At 46.2% G+C, this 23,296-nt stretch overlaps 1 protein-coding gene across 1 annotated transcript in view; it reads right to left on the reverse strand.

Annotated features, from left to right (window-relative positions):
* The window catches only part of LOC120044420 (teneurin-2-like), a 203,608-nt gene that overhangs the window by 12,276 nt on the left and 168,036 nt on the right, over window positions 1–23,296 (reverse strand). Inside the window, exons 9-20 of the mRNA XM_038989068.1 lie at window positions 15,106–15,228; window positions 12,670–12,875; window positions 12,275–12,470; window positions 10,378–10,479; window positions 9,816–10,010; window positions 7,787–7,987; window positions 7,269–7,454; window positions 3,763–3,909; window positions 1,670–1,880; window positions 1,126–1,245; window positions 691–952; window positions 177–444 (exon numbers count right to left, since the gene is read on the reverse strand). Of these exons, the coding sequence (XP_038844996.1) occupies window positions 177–444; window positions 691–952; window positions 1,126–1,245; window positions 1,670–1,880; window positions 3,763–3,909; window positions 7,269–7,454; window positions 7,787–7,987; window positions 9,816–10,010; window positions 10,378–10,479; window positions 12,275–12,470; window positions 12,670–12,875; window positions 15,106–15,228 (2,217 nt within the window). The remainder of the gene's footprint in view (window positions 1–176; window positions 445–690; window positions 953–1,125; window positions 1,246–1,669; window positions 1,881–3,762; window positions 3,910–7,268; window positions 7,455–7,786; window positions 7,988–9,815; window positions 10,011–10,377; window positions 10,480–12,274; window positions 12,471–12,669; window positions 12,876–15,105; window positions 15,229–23,296) is intronic.

Below are 23,296 nucleotides of genomic sequence, written 5' to 3' on the forward strand. Positions count from 1 at the left end.
TTAAACGCTTGTGTTGTGGCTTTCTTTTGTCAGGAAGCCACAACAGAAGTTCTGCCAGCCTGTTGCGGCAATAGACGGCACGGTCCTGTGTCTTGACAGATAGAGCTACACAGTTACGTCTAACATAACCGACCAAACATCATCCAAACACTACAGAATCTCACACTGCCACTCACCAGCAGCCTGGGTCAGCCCATAGACCCTCTGCCTGTAGGCGTCCGTCTTGTCCCAGATGTAGGAGTAGGCCAGGTTAGGAGAGGCGTGGAACCACTTCTGGAAGAGGTGTCCCTCCACGGCCACCATCAGGTGCACCTTGACCAGGGAGAGGGGCACCAGGGTCTGAGTCATGGTCACCTTCAGCAGGGCGTGGTACCCCGAAGCACGAGAGCTCAGGTAGCACAGCTTCAGACCTGTACCTGGGATCTCTAGCTGCTCATGAACCACCTAGGAGGAGGAGGGAGAGAGAAGAAAGTAACAGACAAAGACAGCTATATATATATATATATATATATATATATGAATGAGAGAGAGAGAGAGAGAGAGAGAGAGAGAGAGAGAGAGAGAGAGAGAGAGAGAGAGAGAGAGAGAGAGAGAGAGAGAGAGAGAGAGAGAGAGAGAGAGAGAGAGAGAAGAAAGTAACAGACAAAGAGAGCTAGAGGGAGAGCTACTGAATGTATGTACAGTAATTACCTGAGTCTCAGGGATGATGTGCCTCTCTGCAGGATGGGAGCTGAAGAAGGAGGAGAGGGGTGAGGCCACCACCACGGGGTCAGGGTGGACGTAGCCACTGAGGTCACAGGCTGGGATGGTGTTCTCCTCCGTCTTCAGTACCAGCGTGTCCATGGCATAGAACCGGTTCCAGGGCAGCCACACCGTGCGCTCTTGGCTCAAGAACGGCGCTCGCTCGAAGCGCAGGGTCAGAGACGCACCCCCATTGGCCACCAGGTCAAATCTACAGAGGAACAAAGACAGGGGGTTATAAAGACTTTGATCCACACTGTCCTCCATTCACTCTAAGATGTTTGTAATTCATGGGGGAACTAAGGGACATACAGTAAATCCATTAATAAAAAAAGAACTAAAACGGTGGTCATTGTCATATTCAAAACCCAAACAGTCACTCACGTGCCGTCCTGTCGAGTCAGGGTGTAACCATAGTGAGGGTACTTGACAAACGTCACGTTGACCCCTACCAGGGGAGTCCCGTCCGTAGTCAGGACCTGGCCTCTGATCAACGATGCCAGGCTGCAAGAGGAGGTGAAAGAAGATACAGTTGCTTCCTAACTGACTGCCAAGGCATGAAGATGATGTAGCACCAAGTGATCTTAGTGACAGAAAAATACACTTTTGGATATATTTGAAACTCTGATATATATTTAAGCAATAAGACCCGGGGGGGGGTGGTATATGGTCAATATACCATGGCTAAGGGCTGTTCTTACAAACCCCCAAGGTGCCTTATTGCTATTATAAACTGGTTAAGAACGTAATTAGAGCAGTTAAAATAAAAGTTTCGTCATACCCGTGGTATACGGTCTGATATACTACGGCTGTCAGCCAATTAGAATTCAGGGCTCGAACCACCCAGTTTATAAATGCTGATATTTATTGTATAGCTAGTTGATTCCATCCTGAAGGAAGTGAAATGGACAGATACCGGGTACACTACCTTGAGTTGAAGGGGTTGTTTCCGGGGATGATGTGGGTGCCATCCCTCCCCACCAGTAGCTTGACCCTGTCATAGAATGACCTGACTTTCAGGGATGGTGATTGGCTTTGCTGGATGATCTGCAGTGGATCCCTTGCTCCCAGGCACAGTGGATTGGTCAGGCACAGACTCTGAGCGCAGCAGTCGGGATCCATGCAGTCTGTCAGTCCGTCTGCAAGGGGAAACGCACAGAAATATAAATCTGGACAGACAGACAGCGCCGCAGCTAAATAATGAATCAATGGCATTTTCTTTTTATGTCAAATTGTTCCTCTTGTAGTTGGTGCAGAACAGAACAAGATGATTGCTCACGCAGGAGCAGAGCTGATAAAACAGTGCCACAAAGAAAAATCGAAATGGAATTTAATATTCAAAGACATCGCACGCATGTTTAGCATTTGGATGCCCTCTATACCGTGTCCATGCGAACCACAACTTGTGCATGATTCAAAATGTATAATCCCTTTCCATTCTTTTCATGATTGTTTCACGAGACAGTTAATTGAGCTCTTCATCGAACGCTCCGTTTTCATTAGGACGGGTGCGTGGTGTTCCATTTTCTCCAGGTTCTCCTTTAGAAGTGGTGCTCTGCAGCCTGCTCCCCGGCACAGTGCCTGCATGTCCTCCTTTTAATCAAACCCAATAACACCGGCATCAAAGTCAAACGGGACAGAAACGCACAACCCTGTGGGGGGGGGTCTCCTCTTTTTCCATCTCTCTTTTACGCACCGACACAAGCGCGCGCCGTGCACTCGCCCGCCTCTATTTTCCTTCCCTCCCCTTAACACCTCCCGTCCCCTTCAGACCTGCCAAAACAAACACTGCCGACTACTTTCAGAGACTTTGTACACATTTTCTGTTTGATCTTCCAGGTATTATTTGGTGAAATAAAACCCAGACAGAGACAAATAAAGAGGGAGGGAGACTGATAAACACACAGACAGACATACAAACGTAGCGAGAGTGTTAAGGATTAAGGACGCGAACTAGGAAGTATGACACAACATCTCCATGGAAGAAGGAAGACGATTGGATTAACCACATCAGACAGCCAGTTAGGCAGCCAAGCAGCCAGCCAGTCACACATTGACACACGCACTGAGCCAGTCTGGTAATGGAGGGCTGTTCAAGTGAGCCATGTTTAAAAAACCCATTGTCCTCGGAGCCCATGACCTTATTGCTCAGACGCAGACGGGGGAGATGAAAGATTAAAGGCTTCCAGGGGCTGCATTAAGACACCTGTTCAATCACCACCTGTTTCCTTGGCGACAGGCATCCTCAATTGCATGACATGCCACAGAGAAAGCACTCTTTATAATTGACACAGCTCTGGCCTCTGCAAACTACTTAGCCGTTAATCAAGGAAAAATACACCTGGGTATCATTTTCATGTTAGATAACCCTGCCCTGACATGCTGACTGAGGCTGACTGGCTGACTGCTCGGAGCTGCTGCTTGCCCTGTGAAAAGCATCTATTGCCGAGGCCTCTTTGATCCTCTCACAAATGGTCACAGGAGGGGGTCACTCCATCTCCCACCAGGGAGGGAGGTGGAGGAAATTATATGGGCATCCATCTCAGCAAACTCTAGGTCACTGATCCCCACATGCTCTTAGGAGGAGGAGGAGGAGGCATTGATTCAGTCAGCCTCTCCTCTCTCTCCCCAGCCCTCTCAGTGCTAGCTCACACCGACAGAAAGATGCCATAATGGGGCCATTCAGACCTGATAGCACTAGCCCCGCAATCACACCTCTTTGATCCGCTAAAAACACTCACTGGGAGGAAACCTCTCAGAGAAACCTGGGCAGGCGTCTGGCTGTCTGGCTGACTGCTGCTCATCAGGGAGAATCAAATAATTTTTACGCCTGAGAGACACTGCTATTATTAGGAAATAAACGGATTCAAAATCTCGACCAAATCAACAGTACAGTTGCACAAATACGGTAACTCCGCCACAGCTGGTTCAAAATCATGGGTATAATTCTTCATAAGCAAATCTACAAAGCGTCAGCCTGCCTTCCTGTGCTGCGATCCTTCACCTCTTCAACACACTCACCTCCTTCGTTGTCCTTGTTGTCAGCACAGGAGATCTCCATGGCAACGCTGCAGCCAGGTCCTCTCCAGCCAGTGTGGCATTCACAGTGCCAGTTGTTCTGTCCCAGGGTGCATTGGCCGTTCCCGTTACAGAGGCCCGGGCACCCGTCTGAGAGAGAGGGAGGAGGGAAATAGAGGAGGAGTGGACAGGGACCAGAGGAGAGGACCGATCAGTAATAGTGACAGGGTAACTTGTGCCAGCTAAGGGAGAGCAGCTCACCAACTTTATATATTTAGTCTCGGTCTACTGTTGCATCACACAAGGGCATAACATTTTTTTTTTAAACGATTGATTACATGGCAAGGGGATTGCATCTCATCACAACAATTCTCTTCTTGTGGATGGGGATTTCATACAGCTACAGTATATACCCTAGAGGCAAAAAAAAGGAGGGTTTTGGCATGCGTTAAATTGTTTTGTTCAATATCCATTCATAGCTAAAAGTATTCAATAAAAGAAAGTACACAAGTTCACAGCCAATTCATTTGCAGTGGTTGATTTGCCTCTGGAGGCTGGCTGGGTTGTAAATGCTGCCTCATGAGAGAATTTGATTAGGCAAAACTGATGAGATTACAAGCCACCTAGACTTTGAAAACAGGGAGGGAGAACAACAGGAGAGATGTTACACATCATTGAAGACTGCAGTCCCCCTCAGCAGATGTAATATTCTCCCAGGCTAGGTTAATGAAGAGGAAATGATGAATGCTGCTAGGACATCTGTCTCAGTGGTGTAGTACAGTCTGTACAGTAGACCAGACGTATGGGACCAGGAAGTCGGAGGTATTGGACTGTAAATCTAAACTCGCCGATGGTATTCCACGAATTACCATCACCAAAAAGGTCAAAAGAGCAAACCTAACTGAAAAAAAAATAATGAAGAAGTGATAAATATGAATCCATAAACTGCATTTAGAAATCAGACACTTTCGTCAAATTAGGAAACATCAAGATTAACATTAGGACTTTTTCCCAAACAGACTAAAATCTCATTAAACCGTATTAACCTTTCATTTAAGCCAGCCTCCTCACAACATGTCCGCCGTCCTGTCCCGATGTGGAGCGGCACAGTCATTAGTATTCTCCCAACAGGGATGAGCATGCAGCTTCACTGGTCCAACTCATCTATTATTATTCTACCTACTGCTGGGCAGATGCAGCTAAAAGGCCAAGGCCATTAATATTCCCATAGAGGGAGCAGACTGCTGCAGCAGAAATAGCTGCCGATCGGTCTCCGTTGAACCTACTTAAGATGGAGTAGCAACGCTAACATACACTTCCAGCTAACTGTGTGTTTACAACAAAACGTTGACAGACAGATGGACTAGCAGGCCGACATTCACAAACGAACACAGGAAGAACAAACTGACACACAATAGTCCTGTGCTTAGCAAAGCACAAGAGAGAAATCAACGCAACGGATCCAAATGTTAAGTCTATGAGGAAGGGGTTCATCTGTAGTGGACAGATTAGTTCAACATACAAAATGGTATCATCTGGGTTAACCAATATTAGGAAGTGTATTAGGAAGAAAGGGTGCACTAGCTGAATATCCCAATATGAGGGACCAATAGGGATTGGGGATACTAGCAAATGGGAGTTTGCGTTACTCTACTGGAAGTCTAAAACACCAGCTACCACTAAGACGTTGAGTACAAACACTACTCAACACTTCACAATACTAAAGGAACCCTCTACCACATCCCTCTTCTACACAAGAGAGTGGTCTGTTTGAGGCGTGGGGAACTAACGCACACATCAGATCCACCTCTTGTCTAAATACAAGACCTCGTTCCAAGCGATCCCAAAAGTCTGCGTCAAACCAAAATAGGCAGGTTTGATACGTTACTTGTGTGTGGAGGACAAAGTGGGATTCTTAACATGGCGTGGGTTCATCACAGGTAAACAGGAGAGATTACATCTCCTTCACACGCAACTCTCCAACACTAGGAGAGAGAGACACATAATGAACAGAGAATGGGAGCTAGCACAGCTCTAACACAGCCCACAGTGGAGCCCCAGGGAAGTGTTTTTCTCATCAGATGGGAGGAAGATAAAGAGAGGAAAATAGGAAAATAAAGCCCTCTGGCACTCAAGAGCACTCTGGGGGAGAATGAGGGGGCAGAGTGGCTGTCCCTCTCTGTTGGCTCCCAGGGAGGCTGAGTCGGTCTTAAGGCTTCCACATGCTTCGGTTCGGCTGGCGCCTAGCCGAACTAGGCTAGGCAAATCAAATGAGTGTGCTGGCATACTCCCTTAAAAGGCCTTCGCTTGAAAAACAAGAAAAAAGCTGCAATAGTACTGTTTGTCCACCTTGAGAAGCCGTAGCCAGTATACACTTCCTCAAAATAGTCAGAATTAATCTAAGATAACTCAAGAAATCTGCATTCATTTTGATGTTCTTGTTGATTAGCTCTTAGTCCCGGGAATTTTTACATCTAACTAAGATGTCTGGTGCAGTATTTCTCAAGTGAAAAAATAGTAATCTATCGTAGAATGACAACAAACCCTTCATTGAAGAATCCCTACTGTTGACCAATGACCGACGAAGGGGCGTAGACTTCAGCTATCGAAATTCGGCTTGCCTTGAGCCAAAACAAAAGTGCGTACGAAGCAGGAAAAACCCCTTGACGAAGACCAAAACGAACAAAAACGTCACAAAAATGCACAATCTGTTCCCGAACTGTTTTGGATGGGAAGCATGCAGACGCCTTAAGGGAGCACCAAGAGGCCTGCTGCCCAGCCTTCTCCACCGGAGAGTGGGTGACTAAGCTGGAGGGGCGAGGCTGCAGATAGATGTGGCTGAGTACTTTGGCCATGGATGAAACATTTGCACTGTAGTGGAGAAACCATTCCAAATGAATGGGAGAGCTTCTTAATGACATGGAGGAGCAGAGCAGGGAAGGAGGGCACCCATCAGCATTGGTGGAAGTATCTGCTGCTGAGTGCTATACTTCAGCAATAAGGCCAGAGGGGGGTGTGGTATATGGCCAATATACCCCTGCTAAGGGCTGTTCTCAAGCACGAAACAACGTAGCATTCAGGGCTCGAACCACCCAGTTTAGAATGCTCTTTATATAATCATCGAAAGAGACACATTGGACATGGCTGCGGGAAGATGTTTTGTGTTAGGGGTGCTGTCGAGGGGGTGGGGTTTGGTGCTGAGGAGTATTTTTCCCCGCTCATACAGAATTAATAAAGGCCGAGAATTAATAAAAAAATTATAACAGAAAAAAGTATATATATGTTTTTATTTCCCGCGGCTATGGACTGCCGATACATCCTCATAATCCAACCAATGTGAGTGGTTTAGGCAGCATACAGGATGTATCTTTTAAACATGTGGGGGTAGTGACAGTTCCTCTCTTTGGCTGAGAGTTAGTATGGTGGGAAGATAGAGGCGTGATACTACTGTGTGTGTTAGCGTCCCAGGGTGTTTGGCTGATTGGCTGGCTGGCTGGCCGGATGCATACCGATGGTGCAGTGCTCTCCGTTCCAGCCCTGTTGGCACAGACACTTCCCATCCCGGCATGTCCCGTGCTTCACACACAGCGGGTTGCAGACACGCTGGTCACACCCGGCGCCTGTCCAGCCCTCCTCACAGCGACACACACCGCCAACACACAGGCCGTGGGCGCCACAGTCCGACGAGCACACCTCTGTGGAGAAACACACATGTAGGCACATGAGCACAGTAATAGGAGAGGAAAGCAGTACAGTAGATGGACATAGGGAAATGGATGGGTTTCACAGAGGAGGTAGTCACAAAGAGATGTGGCCATCGCTTGTGTTGAGTGTCTTCCTGAGTTGTAGAGACTAGTGAGAGAAGTAAATATAATATATGCCATTCAGCAGACGTTCTTTCCAAAGCAACAGACATGCATGCGTGGTCCCGGGAATTGAACCCACCATCTTGGCATTGCAAGCACCATGCGCTACCAACTGAGCTACAGAGGATCACAGAGGGGAAGGTGTGTGTGGTATTACCTACCCATGGAGCAGTCTGGTCCCATCCAGTTTGGGTCGCAGCTACAGATGCCTGTGTCGGGTATGAAGGCACCGTGTCCGTGGCACTGGTCTGGGCACTGGGCCCTGGGATGCTCGCAGAGCGGGCCGGCCCAGCCTGGCTTACAGTGGCACTGCCCACTCACACAGGTACCATGGTCAGAGCAGCCTGGGTCAAGACAGTCCACTGATACACAGATAGAGAGAAACAGAGGCATGACGTCAATGCACCTAGCAAAAAAACGTAGTAGCAGTAGTAGTGAATAGTGACTATACTTAAAGTAGGGAATATTCTGAAAGAAAGGAGGTAAAATGGCCATTTCTGATGTATTCTCAGTCTCTTCGTTATAACTAGAACTCTCTCTACTCTGCCATCACACATCTCGCTTCTCTACTTACCCTACTTTTGGCTCCAACTCCACTTCATCCCAGATGAGCAGAAACCCATCAGAACATAAGTGAATGAATCAGCTCCAGGGCAATTATTTAAAAGCTGGATCAATAAAAGAGAGTCCATTCCCTTAATAACGTTTCTGATGTACAGTGGGGTCTGAAATGATTGACAACCTCGATAAAGTTGAGCAAAAATGACAGTGTAAAATAAATCACTTAGATACTGAGCTATAGTGTATGCAAATGATATTATATTATTTTATACAAATAGAACTGCCCAGAGAAAGAGATTTAGTCGAACAACTCATTTCAAAACCATTCTCAAAAAGGTAGGGTTGTCAAAATGATTGACACCCCCTGTTTTCAATACCTTTCAATACTTCAGCTTGTGAGGATAAAAGCAATGAGTTTTTTTCTAAAATGTTTTATGAGTTGGAGAACACATTGGGAGGGATCTTTGGCCATTCCTCCATACAGAATCCTTTGAGATCATTGATATCCTTCGAACTGCCCTCTTCAATTCAAACAGCAGGTTTTTAATGGGGTTTCAAGTCCGCCAATTAACCATTTATTTTTTGAAGGTTTTTGGCTAAAACATCCTGGTAGATGGAGTTCATGATGCCGTTGACCTTAATAAGGGCCCCAAGACCAGCGGTAGCGTCATAGCGTCATAATATTATAAATATTCTTTTCTGATCATGCGATCTAATTTTGACGCCAAACCCACCACTGGTGTGCATGACCAAAGAGCTCTATTTTCATGTCATCTAACAAATGGAAATGCCTGAACAGCATTGGCACTTGAATTGGAACTGGAGATTTGGTCTGATGACACAATAAAAAAAAGCTATTTTATTGTATTTGAACTATTTATTTTATACAGACAATACTTGCTCATCATTATCAAGGGTGTCAATCATTTCAGACCCCACTGTATACACTGAGTGCACAAAACAGTATGAACACCTTCCTAATCTTGAGTTGCATCCCCTTTGCCCTCAGAACAGCCTCAATTTGTCAGGGCATGGACTCTACAAGGTGTCAAAAGCGTTCCACAGAGATGCTTGCCCATGTTGACCCCAATGTTTCCCACAGCTGTGTCAAGTTGGCTGGATGTCCTTTGGATGGTGGACCATTATTGATACACACAGGAAACTGTTGAGCGTGAAAAACCCAGCAGCGTTGCCGTTCTTGACACACTCAAACCAGTGCGCCAGGAACCTAGTGATACCCCGTTCAAAGGCACTTAGATATTTAGTCTGGTCCATTCACCCTTTGAATGGCACACATACACAACCCATGTCTCAATTGTCTCAAAGCTTAAAAATCCTTCTTTAACCTGTCTCCTCCCCTTCATCTACACTGATTGAAGTGGATTTAACAAGTGACATCAATAAGGGATCATATCTTTCACCTGGATTCTCCTGGTCAGTCTGTGTCATGGAATGAGCAAGTGTTCTTAATGTTTTGTCCACTCAGTGTATATCACTGCAGTCTCATACTTTTTGAAACATAATATGGCACTACATTGTGAATCTCCCTGAAGGCAGGTGTGTGTGTGTGTGTGTCTGAGATTGGGTGTGAACAAGTGTGTGCGTGATCTACAGCGCTGTACACCCTACCTTCCTCGCAGGTGTCGCCACGGTAACCTGCAGAGCACGTGCAGGAGCCCTCGGAGCAAGTGCCATGGCCGTTACAAACTGGGTCAATACACTGGCCCACTGGGACGTCACACTCTGAACCCTTCCATCCGCTGTAGCAGATACACGAGCCCTTGTCATACTGGCCATTGCCACTGCACAGGACCGGGCAGGCAGCTAGACAACGTAGGAGGAATGAGATACAGCAAGTGAAACAAGGTGAAAGACATGGGCTTTAGGTCATATTTGAGTCATGCTCCATTTTTATTTCCGTAGAGGATCACTTATGCTGAGATTGGACTCAAACAAGTCATGGTGGCTCTTGTTACGAGGATCAAGGTAGGGGTAAAATATTCCACATTATACAATTTGAGTGATGCTTCACTTTTATATATCAGTACTGAGTCACTTACGTTGAGACGATTCTATTGGACATGTCTCAAAACAACTGGTGATGATTTTCAAGATAGGGGTCAAATATTCTACAATATACCTACAGAATACATAACCTGACAGCCTAGCGCAGTGATACCAAAGTACATACCTTTGGCACAATCCATGCCATGGAATCCTGGAAAGCAGTGGCACACGCCCGACATGCACTCTCCGTTTCCATGGCAATTCTGCGGGCATTCTTGCACTGAATCTACGATCGAACAGAAATAATTGAAACAGACAAGTTATTACAATCAAAATAGGAGATATAATATTATATAGGATGTGATTGTTCCCACTCCTTTCACCTCCCTCTCCTGTTTTGATTAGGCAAGACCTCCTACCTCATCACCTCTTACCTCCTTACCGCTCATAATTAGATACGTCTAAATAATTAACAGTCATTAACGCGTTACTGGAGGCTGAAGCGGCTACTCCTTCTATAGCTAATATAAAAGTCTGTTGCACTGAGAGTTGCATGCAGAACGGCAAGTGTTTGATGGAAGAATACAATCAAGCACTATAATGTGTGAACACATTGACATTACTCAAAAAGGGGCAGCTCCTGGGGGCATGTCAACATATACTGTATAGCTTATACAAAGATTACAGCTCAGTATTAAGAGGACAGGTAAAGAGAGATGATCTTTTGAGATTCGGTCATTTTTATTTTAAAAATTCTCTGTAAATATCCATTAGCAGAGAAACAGTTAGCGAAGCTTTAAACATTGTATATTTTTTTTTAAATGCACAGCACAGATAATTCAAAAAGCCTCTGTGACGTGACTTCTCACACATTATTCAAATGATTCAGTATACCAAAACTCTTTTTAGCACACCCCAAATGTCCTCAAACAACCCTCCCTCCTCCACCCCTCTGCCACAAGTGAAAACCTCCCCCATTACAACATTACTCATCCCCACTGCTCAGTTAAGTACAATTACTGTAATATAATTGCCTCAATCACTCAGTGTCCCTACGGCAGTACGCCAGTGGCAGAGGCTACTCCACCACTGTATGTTGCTGCCACTGTTGCATGTCCTGTGTGCCTCCCCATGGAGGATTAGAGGTTCATGGAAGCATATAAGGCAAATGAATAATGAGCAGATGTGTATTCATGTACTAAGAGAGTCTACTGTTGAATACAAAAACTCCACTTTGACCTTGTGCTAATCAATGTAGCCAGTAGCCAAGCCAACCCACTCATCTCAGCTCACTTTCCCCTCTCTTTTAGTCAAGTTTAAGCCCACGCCCTGTTCTGTTGCCCTTTGTTCTCCTTTCAGTAGCATCATCCTTCAGACCAGTCTTTCTCATCACTGGTTATAATTTCAACTGATCTCTAAATCAAAGATGTTGTTTCGTGCCTTTACTGCAGCAGAGCCTGGCTGTGTGCTGTGTAGAGATAGTGGTTTTCTTCGGGGGAGCTCCTAACAGTCATGAAAACTTCAAAACCAAAGCAAATGTTTTTTTTTTCTTCTTGTTTTGTTCTCAGCTGTTGCACGCTTGTTTACTGTTAAGCGGTGGCGAACTGTGTGACAGCTGCAGCAGGTAGCTTAGTGGTTAGAGCGTTGGGCCAGTAACCGAAAGGTTGCTGGATCGAATCCCCGAGCTGACAAGGTAAAAATGTGTCATTCTCCCCCTGAACAAGGCAGTTAAACCGCTGTTCCCTGGTAGGCCGTCATTGTAAATAAGAATTTGTTCTTAACTGACTTGACGAGTTAAATTATTATATATATTTTTAAACGCAGCTTACAGACGGAGAGGACTCCACAGGCATACATCTTTTACAACTCAATCTCTCCCGCTCAACCTTGCCAACACATTCAGAGTTCACTACTAACATCAGTCTAACCCTATCTGGCCAACAGGGCTGCAAACCTTGAATGGTGCATTTGTAGAACTCACTCAGAGGAGTTACTCACTACCAGAATCCAAAATGGTTTCCCTGCCTTTACGAAGGAGAAAATAGAGATATAGAGCAGGGAAATACAATAACAGCACCCACCTAGAGCCACGGTGCTGAAGGAGACAGACTCCTTGTCCTTGCCGTCGTTGTAAAAGGCCAGATGCCAGGTGCCAGGGTCCAGGTACTGAACAAAGATGGCCTCGTTCAGAACCACCGTGTGGATGCTGCGGCGCTCCCGAGGAGACTCCACCACGCTCCACTTCTCCTTCCCGTCCAGACGCTCCATGTAGTCATACTGAACAGAGAGAACAGGGTTAGTCAGGAAGTAGTCAATTCTGCTGAATCAACCCTGTTTATTAAATTCAGGTGGAATTAATGTCAAGGTCTATAACATATCTGTGACATATGCAATATACTTCTATGATAGCTATATCCAGGTCTTAAAACATGACCTATCTAGGTCTAAAACAATATAGATGGCCATTGCTGGGTACCTGTGCATGGGAGGGGGGCAGACCCTTGCGGATGTACACCCCAAAGAGTGCATCTTTGCCCAGGGAGATGTTGAACTTGAGGAACAGGGGCTGGCGGAGGTGTAGTAAGGAGCGCCAAAACACTCCTGGGGGGATGTCCTGGCTCACCCGCCGACCTACCTCCAGCTCACCTGTACTTATACTACTGTTCCTGTACACCCATGGTCCTGAAAGAGAGACGGAGGAGGGAATGGGGATGGGAGAGCGAGAGAAAGAGAGGGGGTGAGTGAAAGAGAGAAGAGAGAAAGAGTAGGTTAGACATATCAAATCCAAGGTGAAGGTCCCTGTGAGTTTACCTCAGATCTCTGTTGAAAGAACACCTCTGCTGTGAGAAAACCCAGAGGAAAGTCAATGTCTCCAGCTCATGGAGAGGCAATGCAAATATTTGTGTTTCATTGCGGGGGAAAAACCAACATACAGATCCTATTCTACTAAGGTGTGTATTTACGACACTATTAATCATCTCACACTGTAAAAGGGTTTTAGATTAATGTTTACATTGTAGTAATGCAGGACGCGGCATCACACAGTTCCTGTAGCTCCTTTTCCCTATGGGGACGGTGAGGAACTAAAGATCTGCCACCATTCTCCTCCTCCCTCGGAGAGGGGGATTACAGTATTCCCAGACCTGTTTATCATGCAGCTCTCATGGGACTGAGGGGGTCGAATATAGTGAAGACTTTGCTAAATCATCATAGTCCACCATCATCTGTAGTGCAACATACTGCATCTCCCCTTAAAAAAAAACGCTTGAGAAATTGGTGCAGGAACATGAAGTTCCTAGTATTAACTATAACTGCAAAGGTTGCTATCCCTCTCTGGTTTTGAGCAGTTAACCCCAAATAGTTTATTTTCCTAGCTGAGAAACCTCTGGCTGTATTAAAAATGGATGAGGGAGAGAGATAAAGAAAGAATGGGGTGGAGAGAGAGAGAGAGAGAGTGAAGGGAGATACAGATGAGGTCCTAGGTAGCGATCTGTTCCTCCCACAGTATTAAAGCAGGGGTGTTATTCCTCCTGAACACATCAGGCAGATCTGCAAAGTCCTCCTGACAGTGAGGATCACAGACACACAGCGAGAGAATCACACTAACCACAAAGCTCTGGCTCGCCTCCAGCACAGTCTCGCAGCTCCCTCTCTATGTCTTTACTGCAGAGTGACCTCAACTCATCTAGACACCAGGATCCAAGCCCTGGAGGTTAGGGAGGCATCGACCGTTTAGTCTGAGGTCTGCCTCACAACACAGTCTTATGAACAACTGGTCCCAGTCCTGCCAAACCCCGGAGAACCCAACGCGACTGCTGTATCTCTCAGTAGAGAGGCGTTTGATGCCATTCCCAACAGATGACAGATGTGCTCTCACTCATATCTTGTCCTTTCCACAACCTTCTCTAATTACATGAAGCCCAGCAAATTCAAACGCTCAATTTCAGCGTCTGGCTTAAACAAACTAGCTTGGCCCAGACATGTGTGTGTGCGTTTGTGTGTGTGTGCGGGTGTGTCGGCTCATCAGACAGCCCATGCTTGGCGGCTCCTCAGAGCCACTCCAGAGGCCCTCCATCAAAGCCAACGTCACGCTGTTGGAAAAACACTTCAGAGGACGAGTTCACAGCTCGAGTCTCCGAGAGCGATTTCACAGCTCCTTCCGCCCACACTACGCCTCCTCTAGTTGGATTAGATGGAATGTGTCGTTACAGTCCTCCTAAATTAAGACGTGCCTCTGACGAGGCCAGCAAATTCTACAGACCGAAGGGAGTGATATGGTGTTTTAACAGCAATCAAACAAATGTGCATTGGTATGTGTGAGGAATTACTAAATATTTATCTGAGGGCTGAAGACTTCCTTTCTAATGTGTTACTAATTCACAAGGGAAATGAGGCATTACAGGCACTATGGCGGACGGATGGTCAGCCTTGTGCCATCCTTTGATTGCGCTCCAACAGCAAACTTCAAAGCGCAAGGTAAATAACCTGAATTCTAATGCAATTGGCAACGCTCCTTTAATAGAACCTGTGTAAGCTCTGTTGATGTGATTAGCATTCTATTAGGAGTTTTGCACCAGACGGGGTAAGCTTTGCGATAATTCAAACACTCCAGACAGCAGAAAAGGGAGAACTCGTTATAATTTGTTCATTAACAAATGAAAGCCAGGCACTTCTTGTTCTTCATTCTTGCACATTAGCAGGTTGTCGATTTCCACTACATCGTTCCCTCCGTTCATAAACAAATCTAGCCAAGAGCTACCAGACCTCTAGCCCAGAGCTACCAGAACAGCCAGAGCCTCACTAGAACCCCCAGTACAGTCTCCAGTCATCCATGCAGCCTCAGTGTAGTGTAGTGGAGGGTTTCAGCACCATGGCCAGGGGCGGTAGCTGTGTGGACTCTGGCTGTTCTTACCTCTGCCTCCGGAGGGCACTGTTGCCACGTCGCTCCTGCCCGGCAGGCCAGTGCTCAGTCCGTTGTTGATCAGGTGACCATCGGCCGGTTTCAGCTGCCAGTTGAGCCCCAGCAGATTCAGAACTGATCGAGACACAGAGAGAGAGAGAGAGAGAGAGAGAGAGAGAGAGAGAGAGAGAGAGAGAGAGAGAGAGAGAGAGAGAGAGAGAGAGAGAGAGAGAGAGAGAGAGAGAGAGAGAGAGAGAGAGAGAGAGAGAGAGAGAGAGAGAGAGAGAGAGAGAGAGAGAGAGAGAGAGAGAGAGAGAGAGAGAGAGAGAGAGAGAGACAGATAGATAGAGAGAGAGAGAGCAAGATAGATAGAGAGCGATAGAGAGAGCACAATACCATAGTGTGAATATTGTAGTGTATATACCACTAATACACAGAGCTGAGCTGTTGAGCTGTGCTGGGTTGGGCTGGCCACAATGGCCAGGCAGCTTTCCCACACAGGTGGACTGTAAGCCCACAGCCCAGGAGAACAGTTTAATAAGCCTCTCACTTCATTACTTAATCACAATGGCCTTTAGGTAAATCACTTCATCCCAATACTCAAGAGAAAACTCTTTAAAACAGCCATGATAGAGTTGGCTTTGTCTCATACCTTCCTGTATATCTTGATTAAAAAGAGACAAATAGGCTGAATCTGAATAATACTCAAATACAAATATATATAATGCTATGAATTCAGTGACAAAGTGACATGAGCAAAGATAACTCCTCTTCTTGAGTTAATCAGCTCGTACATTCCATCGCTAGGAAAAGACCTTGGGTGAATATCTCAGCAATATTTCACCTACTCCCCAGAACTCCAATTACTGCTGCCACTGACCTTTTGCACAGAGCAAAACCCAGAGAGTAGAACATTCAGGTATATCAAAATTCCCCAAAATGTAGCTATTAGGTTGGGACGGGGATGGCATCTACTTGAAGCACACGTCAGCCTCACTATAACAAGTCAGACAGATCAACACTCTTATTTTATAATAAAATAAAATAAATTGTACCTTTATTTAACGAGGCAAGTCAGTTAAGAACAAATTCTTATTTACAATGACGGCCTACCGGGGAACAGTGGGTTAAACTGCCTTGTTCAGGGGGAGAACGACAGATTTTTACCTTGTCAGCTCGGGGATTCGAGCCAGCAACTTTTCTGTTATTGGCCCAATGCTCTAACCACTAAGCTACCTGCTGCTCTCTATGATAGTATAAGGAACAGTAGTTTTGTCAGTCAGAGGTCGTAAGGTCATCTACATGACAACATGCAGAGTGGTCCAATGGCTGTGAATAACAGGGGTAGAAATGAAATCTACTCTACAAACGGTTACGTGGGGAGAGGCCGAGGGGGGTCTTAATATTCTACCCAGTCCCTCTTACCCTAGTCCACATGGATGCACACCAGCACACACACCGACATTGGTATGTACAGGCACAGCAGTATGCAAACAAGCATAGAGGCCACACGCAAACATATACACGCACGCACACACACACACGCGAAGATGCAGACGTATGCAGTATCAGTGTTAATGACTCACCTTCATCTGTGCCCTACTATCCCAGCTAAATCCCCCCCCCCCCCCCCCCTCCTCCTCAGGGTTGAGGCAGACAGTAGGCTGAGGAGAATGAATGGAGCAGGATGGGCCCCTCAGTATAGCTCCTGTCTGAGCTGTTCAGCTTGACTTGTGGGCAGGCAGGCTATGCTCCTGTGCCACTCCACTGTCAACCTCTCTATCGTCACAGAGACGGAGCAGCCTTTCTTCACTAACTCCATTTGCTCTCGCGTTCTCGCTCTCGCTCTCCTCTATCTGCTTATCTGCCACAATCTCTCTCCTTCAATCTACCTCCATCTCCACATCTCCTTCATTCATCTCGCTCTCTGCAGCCTTTCTTTTCTCCCACGGCAGTCACGAGGCCTCTGTCCCAGATACACTTTGCTATCCAGACATTGGGCTGCTGCTGCTGATCCTGGCACAGATCAGGGACAAAGAAGTCCAGGAACGTTATCAATAATAAGCTCTTCTCTGAAAGCTTTGTCTAAATGGGACACAATTCACTGCATTTCTGTCGATGCCGGCAACAAACCTGTGTCTTTCTACTCAGCCTGCAGAGGGCGCCCTTACTATAAGCCATTGCAGAGTTCAAAGGGGAATTTTTGATAAGGTTTATGCATGGGGAGCCATCCTGCATATCGACTCCGTGTTGCAGCGAGACACACCTCTATACAGCAACGGCGCTACCTTCCTCAATCCAGGACGGTGCCAAGAGCCACATACAATCAATTGTCCATTATAATTAGACCATTTAACAACAATCAAAATGATGCCATTCTAAAAATAGCACTTCTCAATGACTATTTTCAAACCATCTCCTCAAGGCGTGCACACAGTCACCCTACATTTAAACACAAGAAACAAAACAAAACAAAAAATCAGGCTGGCTGTGCAGCTATAGTTATGCACACTAGAAATTTGCCCATGGGGATGAGTGTAGAAAAAGAATCAGAGAAACAGGTACTTTGCATACATTAGCTCAAAGACAAGAGCTGCAGCACTGCGCTGCTTACTGCTTGCTGCCTGTACAACTCCCAAGGTTTACCTAGATAATCATTAGCCGATTGAATAAAAGCTTGTCAATGAGGCGAAGACAGTAAAAATAAACCTAAATGACAGGCGGGCCCCTCAAGCTGTTGGTCATCCTCCGTTAATTCTGAACAAGAACCCAAGTTCTGCCGAGGCATTAATAAATCCTCGCCTTCGGGTTCCTCCGCCCTCTCTAGCTTCTTTCCGTACAACACACGGTCTTCTGCAGGCCTCTCTAAAGACACACACATACATGTAAAGCAATGTAAGCGAGGTAATCAGTGGTTCATCGGTCTGTCAATGAACCAGCATGGCAAGTGTTAAATACTCTCTGTCGCTTCAATGCACTTAAGACTGCTTAATCACGTCTGGGGAAAATCTTCCACAAACTCATTTTCGGCCCTGCAATAAACATGAATAATTAACAGAAAATGTGTTAGATGAGAAATTCATGAGATGGTGCATAACAATTTATGTAATCTTTATCTATAATTCACCTCCTCAAAGTGATGTATAACATTACCTAGAGAAGTACTAATCTGAGAGATGACCTCAACTCTACCGGGAAGGCACTGTGAGTTCCCCGTCTCGGTCTCTGCCGCAGGAGCAAGACGATCCGACCTCAGGTCACATCCATCATCAAGGAAGAGCGCAGAGAGACACCCCCGGTGGACTAATGCAGTATAATGATTTATTATTGGCTACCACTCACTTCAGTGGTTATGTATCAAAACTCAATGTGACGATCCAAAAAAAGATCAAATACATTGGTCTGGGGAGTCTGATGAAATGCTATGAATCTAACAGGTGAAGAGACCTCAGTTTGAGGACTGAGACTGGGTGTGGCAGAATTTTTTTATTTCCGAATATTACGCCTTTATTCTTGTAATACCCATACGGGAGCTGCTCCCTCCAGGGGATTTCTCCTGCAAACGCAAACACAGCTAAGTCTAAAGGCTTTGAAGTTCAACTACAAAGTGGAGCAGACTCAGGGGCCAGGGAGGGAGCTTGCCGGGCCGGCTGAGGAACGGAAAGCAGGTCGTGCTGGGGATGAGGATGGGCCGTGATGTGATGGAGGAGCGTAGCTCAGGCCTGCTCGGGTTGGTCCCCTGGCAGGACCAGCCTCTGATGAACCGGTAATGAAAACAGCCGTGGGCCTTGGTCCCTGGGTGCCACACCTCCTCTGACTGATGCAACTAAGTGGCAGTTCACAGCAATCTGAGGACAGGATTACAGGAAGTTAAAAGCAGGTGTGCAGTCTGTGCAGCAGCACCACCACCACCACCCCCATCCCCGAGAGACAACTCAAATTATAGGTGTGTAAACACAGACGTTAGGCTCGAACTTTCACACACACACACCATATAAGTCACACACTTATCAACACAAACTCAAATCACCAACACTCTGCCACACACAAACACACACGCAAAAAGCGCACTATGAAATAAAAAGCTTTTATTCCCACTGATCTCCCGGCGTGTTTCCATCTTTGAAGTATGTTTGATTTGTCGTTCACAGCTTCTAGCAACACTGTTGTGAATACAAATGTGTGACTATGAGAATCGACAGTGTCTCTCCTAACAATGAAAAGCCAAGCCAATAACAGCAGCCCTTTCTGGGGTCTATCCATCCCCGCTGCAGCGTTCTCTCCAATCCCTCCACAGTGTGCATCTTATCCGCTGCTCTATCCTTGACCACTGAGGGACCCCAGCCTCATCCCCTCACCTCTGAGAGATGATGCTACATGCCTGTGCTGCTGAGCCATTTTGTTGTCTGATCATCACCCTTTCTGCAGACCCATGGAATCTAAAAAGGATTACCCCCCCCCCCCCCCACCCCACCCCCACTCGGCGAGGGCGAGATGTGGGTGTGAAGAGCAGCGTGACGAGATGGATCCAATCTATTCCACTCCGCTTGTCAAAATCCCTGAGCCCAACCATCGGTTCCCCAGACACCTTTTCTTTCTTCTATAATTACAACCTTCGTGTTATGAGTTTCTCTCTCTTACTCTTTCACCGACTCCAAATGGACCATGTCACCATCCTGCCCATGTGCAAGTGCTGAGGAGACAATTTGTGTGACAGCGTTATATACCCCCGATCGGTCTCATGAAGGAGAGCAAGGGAGAACATCCACACATATGCCAGCAGCATACCACCCTGCATCCCACTGCTGGCTTGCCCCTGAAGCTCAGCAGGGTCAGTTCTGTCGGTCCCTGGATGGGGGATCAGATGCTGGTTGAAGTCAAATCAGTCAAATGTATTTATAAAGCCCTTTTTACATCAGCCGATGTCACAACGTGCTATATAGAAACCCAGCCTAAAACCCCAAACAGCAAGCAATGCAGATGTAGAAGCACGGTGGCTAGGAAAAACTCCCTAGAAAAGGCAGGTACCTAGGAAGAAACCTAGGATAGGATTACAGTGGTTTTGGAGGGCCAGTAGGGGGCACTCTTCCCTCTGGTCTAAGGAGATCCCAATTTCAGGGCAGTGAAGGGGACATTGCCCTGCGTAGGGTGCCTTCTTGTGGAGGGAACGTTAAACAGGTATCCTGACTCTCTATGGTTATTAAAAGTCCCATGGCACTTAGCGTAAGAGTAGGGGTGTTAACCCCGGTGTCATGTCAAAATGTCCAACTTGGCCCCATTCCATCATGGCCACCTAATTATCCCCCTCATTCCTAATTGGCATATTTCACTCCTCACCTGATGTGTGGTGAAAAATGGCACAAAAATGGTTGCTGTGCATCACCCAGGTGGGTGCTACAGTACACATTGATAGTGGATGAGGTGAGTTTCCCCCTACTATAGAAAACGCCTTGAGTACCTCAGTTGGTAGAAAAGCGCTATATAAATCCAATCAATTATTTATTATTATTATTATATCTGGAGTCAGGCCACATGCTCAGCCTCCCTCTCTACAGCTGCAGCTCTTGTACAGCTCATACTATATGCGTCTAACCGTAACCGGCCAAGTTCACCAATGGTGGCTGGCCATTCCAGCAATATTGCCAAGGCGCTCTGCTCTCTGCTGCTTTGAATCCGAAATGGACCTGAATTTACTATTACTATGCAGGCTGGCATTTGTTTATAGCGAAAATATGAAATTAAGTGGAATGGAAATAAAGTTGAATTTTGATTGTCATTTCTGTAAGCCAGAAGCAGAATTTAGAGTAGAATGAAGAGACGAGGACTCAGGGTTGTGGATTGTTTTTCTCCAGTTTAAAGCGTGTGCATTGTATAGAATATCTAACACATCCATGACATGCGGCATAAGGAGAATTTTCACTCAAAGCCTCATCTCCAAAGTAAGAAGGGAAGGAATTTCAGGTAATGCTCTCTCTAGTGTACACCGGATTCATTCTGCACATTAAGTTTTGCCAGCATGAAGGTCAAAGTCTCCAAAAGCTTGGGGACATTGAGGGTCGTGTTTTCCAGGGCAGAGCCAGTCTGATGAGGCAGATATAAAAAAATAAAAAAAATGTGACAGACTAGGCGTATTGATGGAGCACTGGTTTCACCCGGAGAGCGGAGAGCCACGCAGGGCTGAGGACGTCTACCACCTGTCTCACATGTTTTACCACATGGCCTGTCACTAATGATGGACAGATGACTACAATCAGAACACACACATAAAAGTGACAACCGCCAACCCTGCTCCATCACTGATACCGGAGAGAGAAGGGGATTAATATGAGTGGATGTGTGTCTGTGTGTGTCAGGTGGTGGGTTATTCTAAATATGCCCATTCTAATCCTGTTTTATGAGTCATTAGGTTGATTTCAGTGTCAATGACCCATCTTTCTTGGTTTCATATCATGCCTAATGAAAGCTCCTGCTTATGGCCAGAGCAGCAGCTCCAGCATCAGTTCATGGTAACATGCAGTGCACTCGGAAAGTATTCAGACCCCTTCACTTTTCCCACATTTTGTTACGCTACAGCATCCTAAAATGGATTTAAATGAATGTTTTCCCTCATTAACCTACACACAATACCACATAATAAAGTGAAAACAAGTTTAGACATTTTTGCAAATTTATTAAAAATAAAAAGAGAAATACCTTATTTACATAAGTATTCAGACCCTTTGAGAAATTGAGCTCAGGTGCATCCTGCTTCCATGGATCATCCTTGAGATGTTTCTACAACTTGATTGGACTCCACCTGTGGTAAATTAATTTGATTGGACATGATTTGGAAAGGCACACACCTGTCTATATAAGGTTTCACAGTTGACAATGCATGTCAGAGCAAAAATGGCCTTTATGGTAGATTGGCCAGACGGAATTCACTCTACCATAAAGGCACATGACAGCCCACTTGGAGTTTGCCAAAAGGCACCTAAAGGATTCTCAGACCATGCCAAGTGTCACGTCTGGAGGAAACCAGGCACTGCTCATCACCTGGCCAATACCATCCCTACAGTGAAGTATGGTGGTGGCAGCATCATGCTGTGGGGATGTTTTTAGTGGCAGGGACTGTGAGACTAGTCAGGATCGAGGGAAAGATGAACGAAGCAAAGTACGGAGAGATCCTTGATGAAAATCTTCTCCAGAGCATTCATGACCTCAGACTGGTGCGAAGCTTCACCTTCCAACAGGACAACGACCCTAAGCACACAGCCAAGACAACGCAGGAGTAGCTTCGGGACAATTCTCTGAACGCCCTTGAGTGGCCCAGCCAGAGTCTGGACTTGAACCCGATCAAACAACTCCGGAGAGACCTGAAAATAGCTGTGCAGCAATGCTCTCCATCCAACCTGACAGAGCTTGTGAGGATCTGCAAAGAAGAATGGGAGAAACTAACCAAATACAGCTGTTCCAAGCTTGTTGCGTCATACCCAAGAAGACTCCAGGCTGTAATCGCTGCCAAAGGTGCTTCAACAAATAACCGAGTAAAGGGTTTGAATACTTATGTAAATGTGATATTTCAGTTTTGAATTTTGTATAAATTTGCACAAAACTCAAAAAAACTGTTTTTGTTTTGTCATTATTGGGTAGTGTGTAGATTGATGAGGGATTAAAAAAAATAATCTTTTTTTAGAATAAGGCTGTAACAACAAAATGTGGATAAAGTGAAGGGGTCTGAATACTTTCCGAATGTACCGTAACGGGGATAAAAGTAGAACCTATAACAAAAAGGGGGTTTGGGAGGTGGATAGCTAAGCCTAGACATACTTGTCATTTATCTCTCCCTTTCATCATCGTTCACCAATTAGTGTAAATTAGACCTGCTGTCCTTTAAGGGGGGGGGGGGGGGGGGGGGGGGGGGGGGGGGGGGGGGGGGGGGGGGGGGGGGAGCGAGAGAGACGCAGGAGGCAGCAGGAGCAGGGCTCTCCACTCTCCATCGCCATTCCCCACCTAGCACGATGATGCTAGACCTGCTCGGGCTTGCATCAGGCCTGCTCACCTCACCTGTGTCCTAGCAACAGTAAACCTCTCAGCCCCTTGGATGCGGTAGGCCTGTGAGCGAGTGCGTTTCACAACAAACCACAAGGAATATAAAAAGACCTTTGTGGCAAACGAGTGTCCTTAGAGGAATGGACGAGCGGAGAGACACAAGGACAACTAG

This window comes from Salvelinus namaycush, chromosome 3 (genome assembly GCF_016432855.1).
Source record: "Salvelinus namaycush isolate Seneca chromosome 3, SaNama_1.0, whole genome shotgun sequence".
Lineage (NCBI taxonomy): Eukaryota > Metazoa > Chordata > Actinopteri > Salmoniformes > Salmonidae > Salvelinus > Salvelinus namaycush.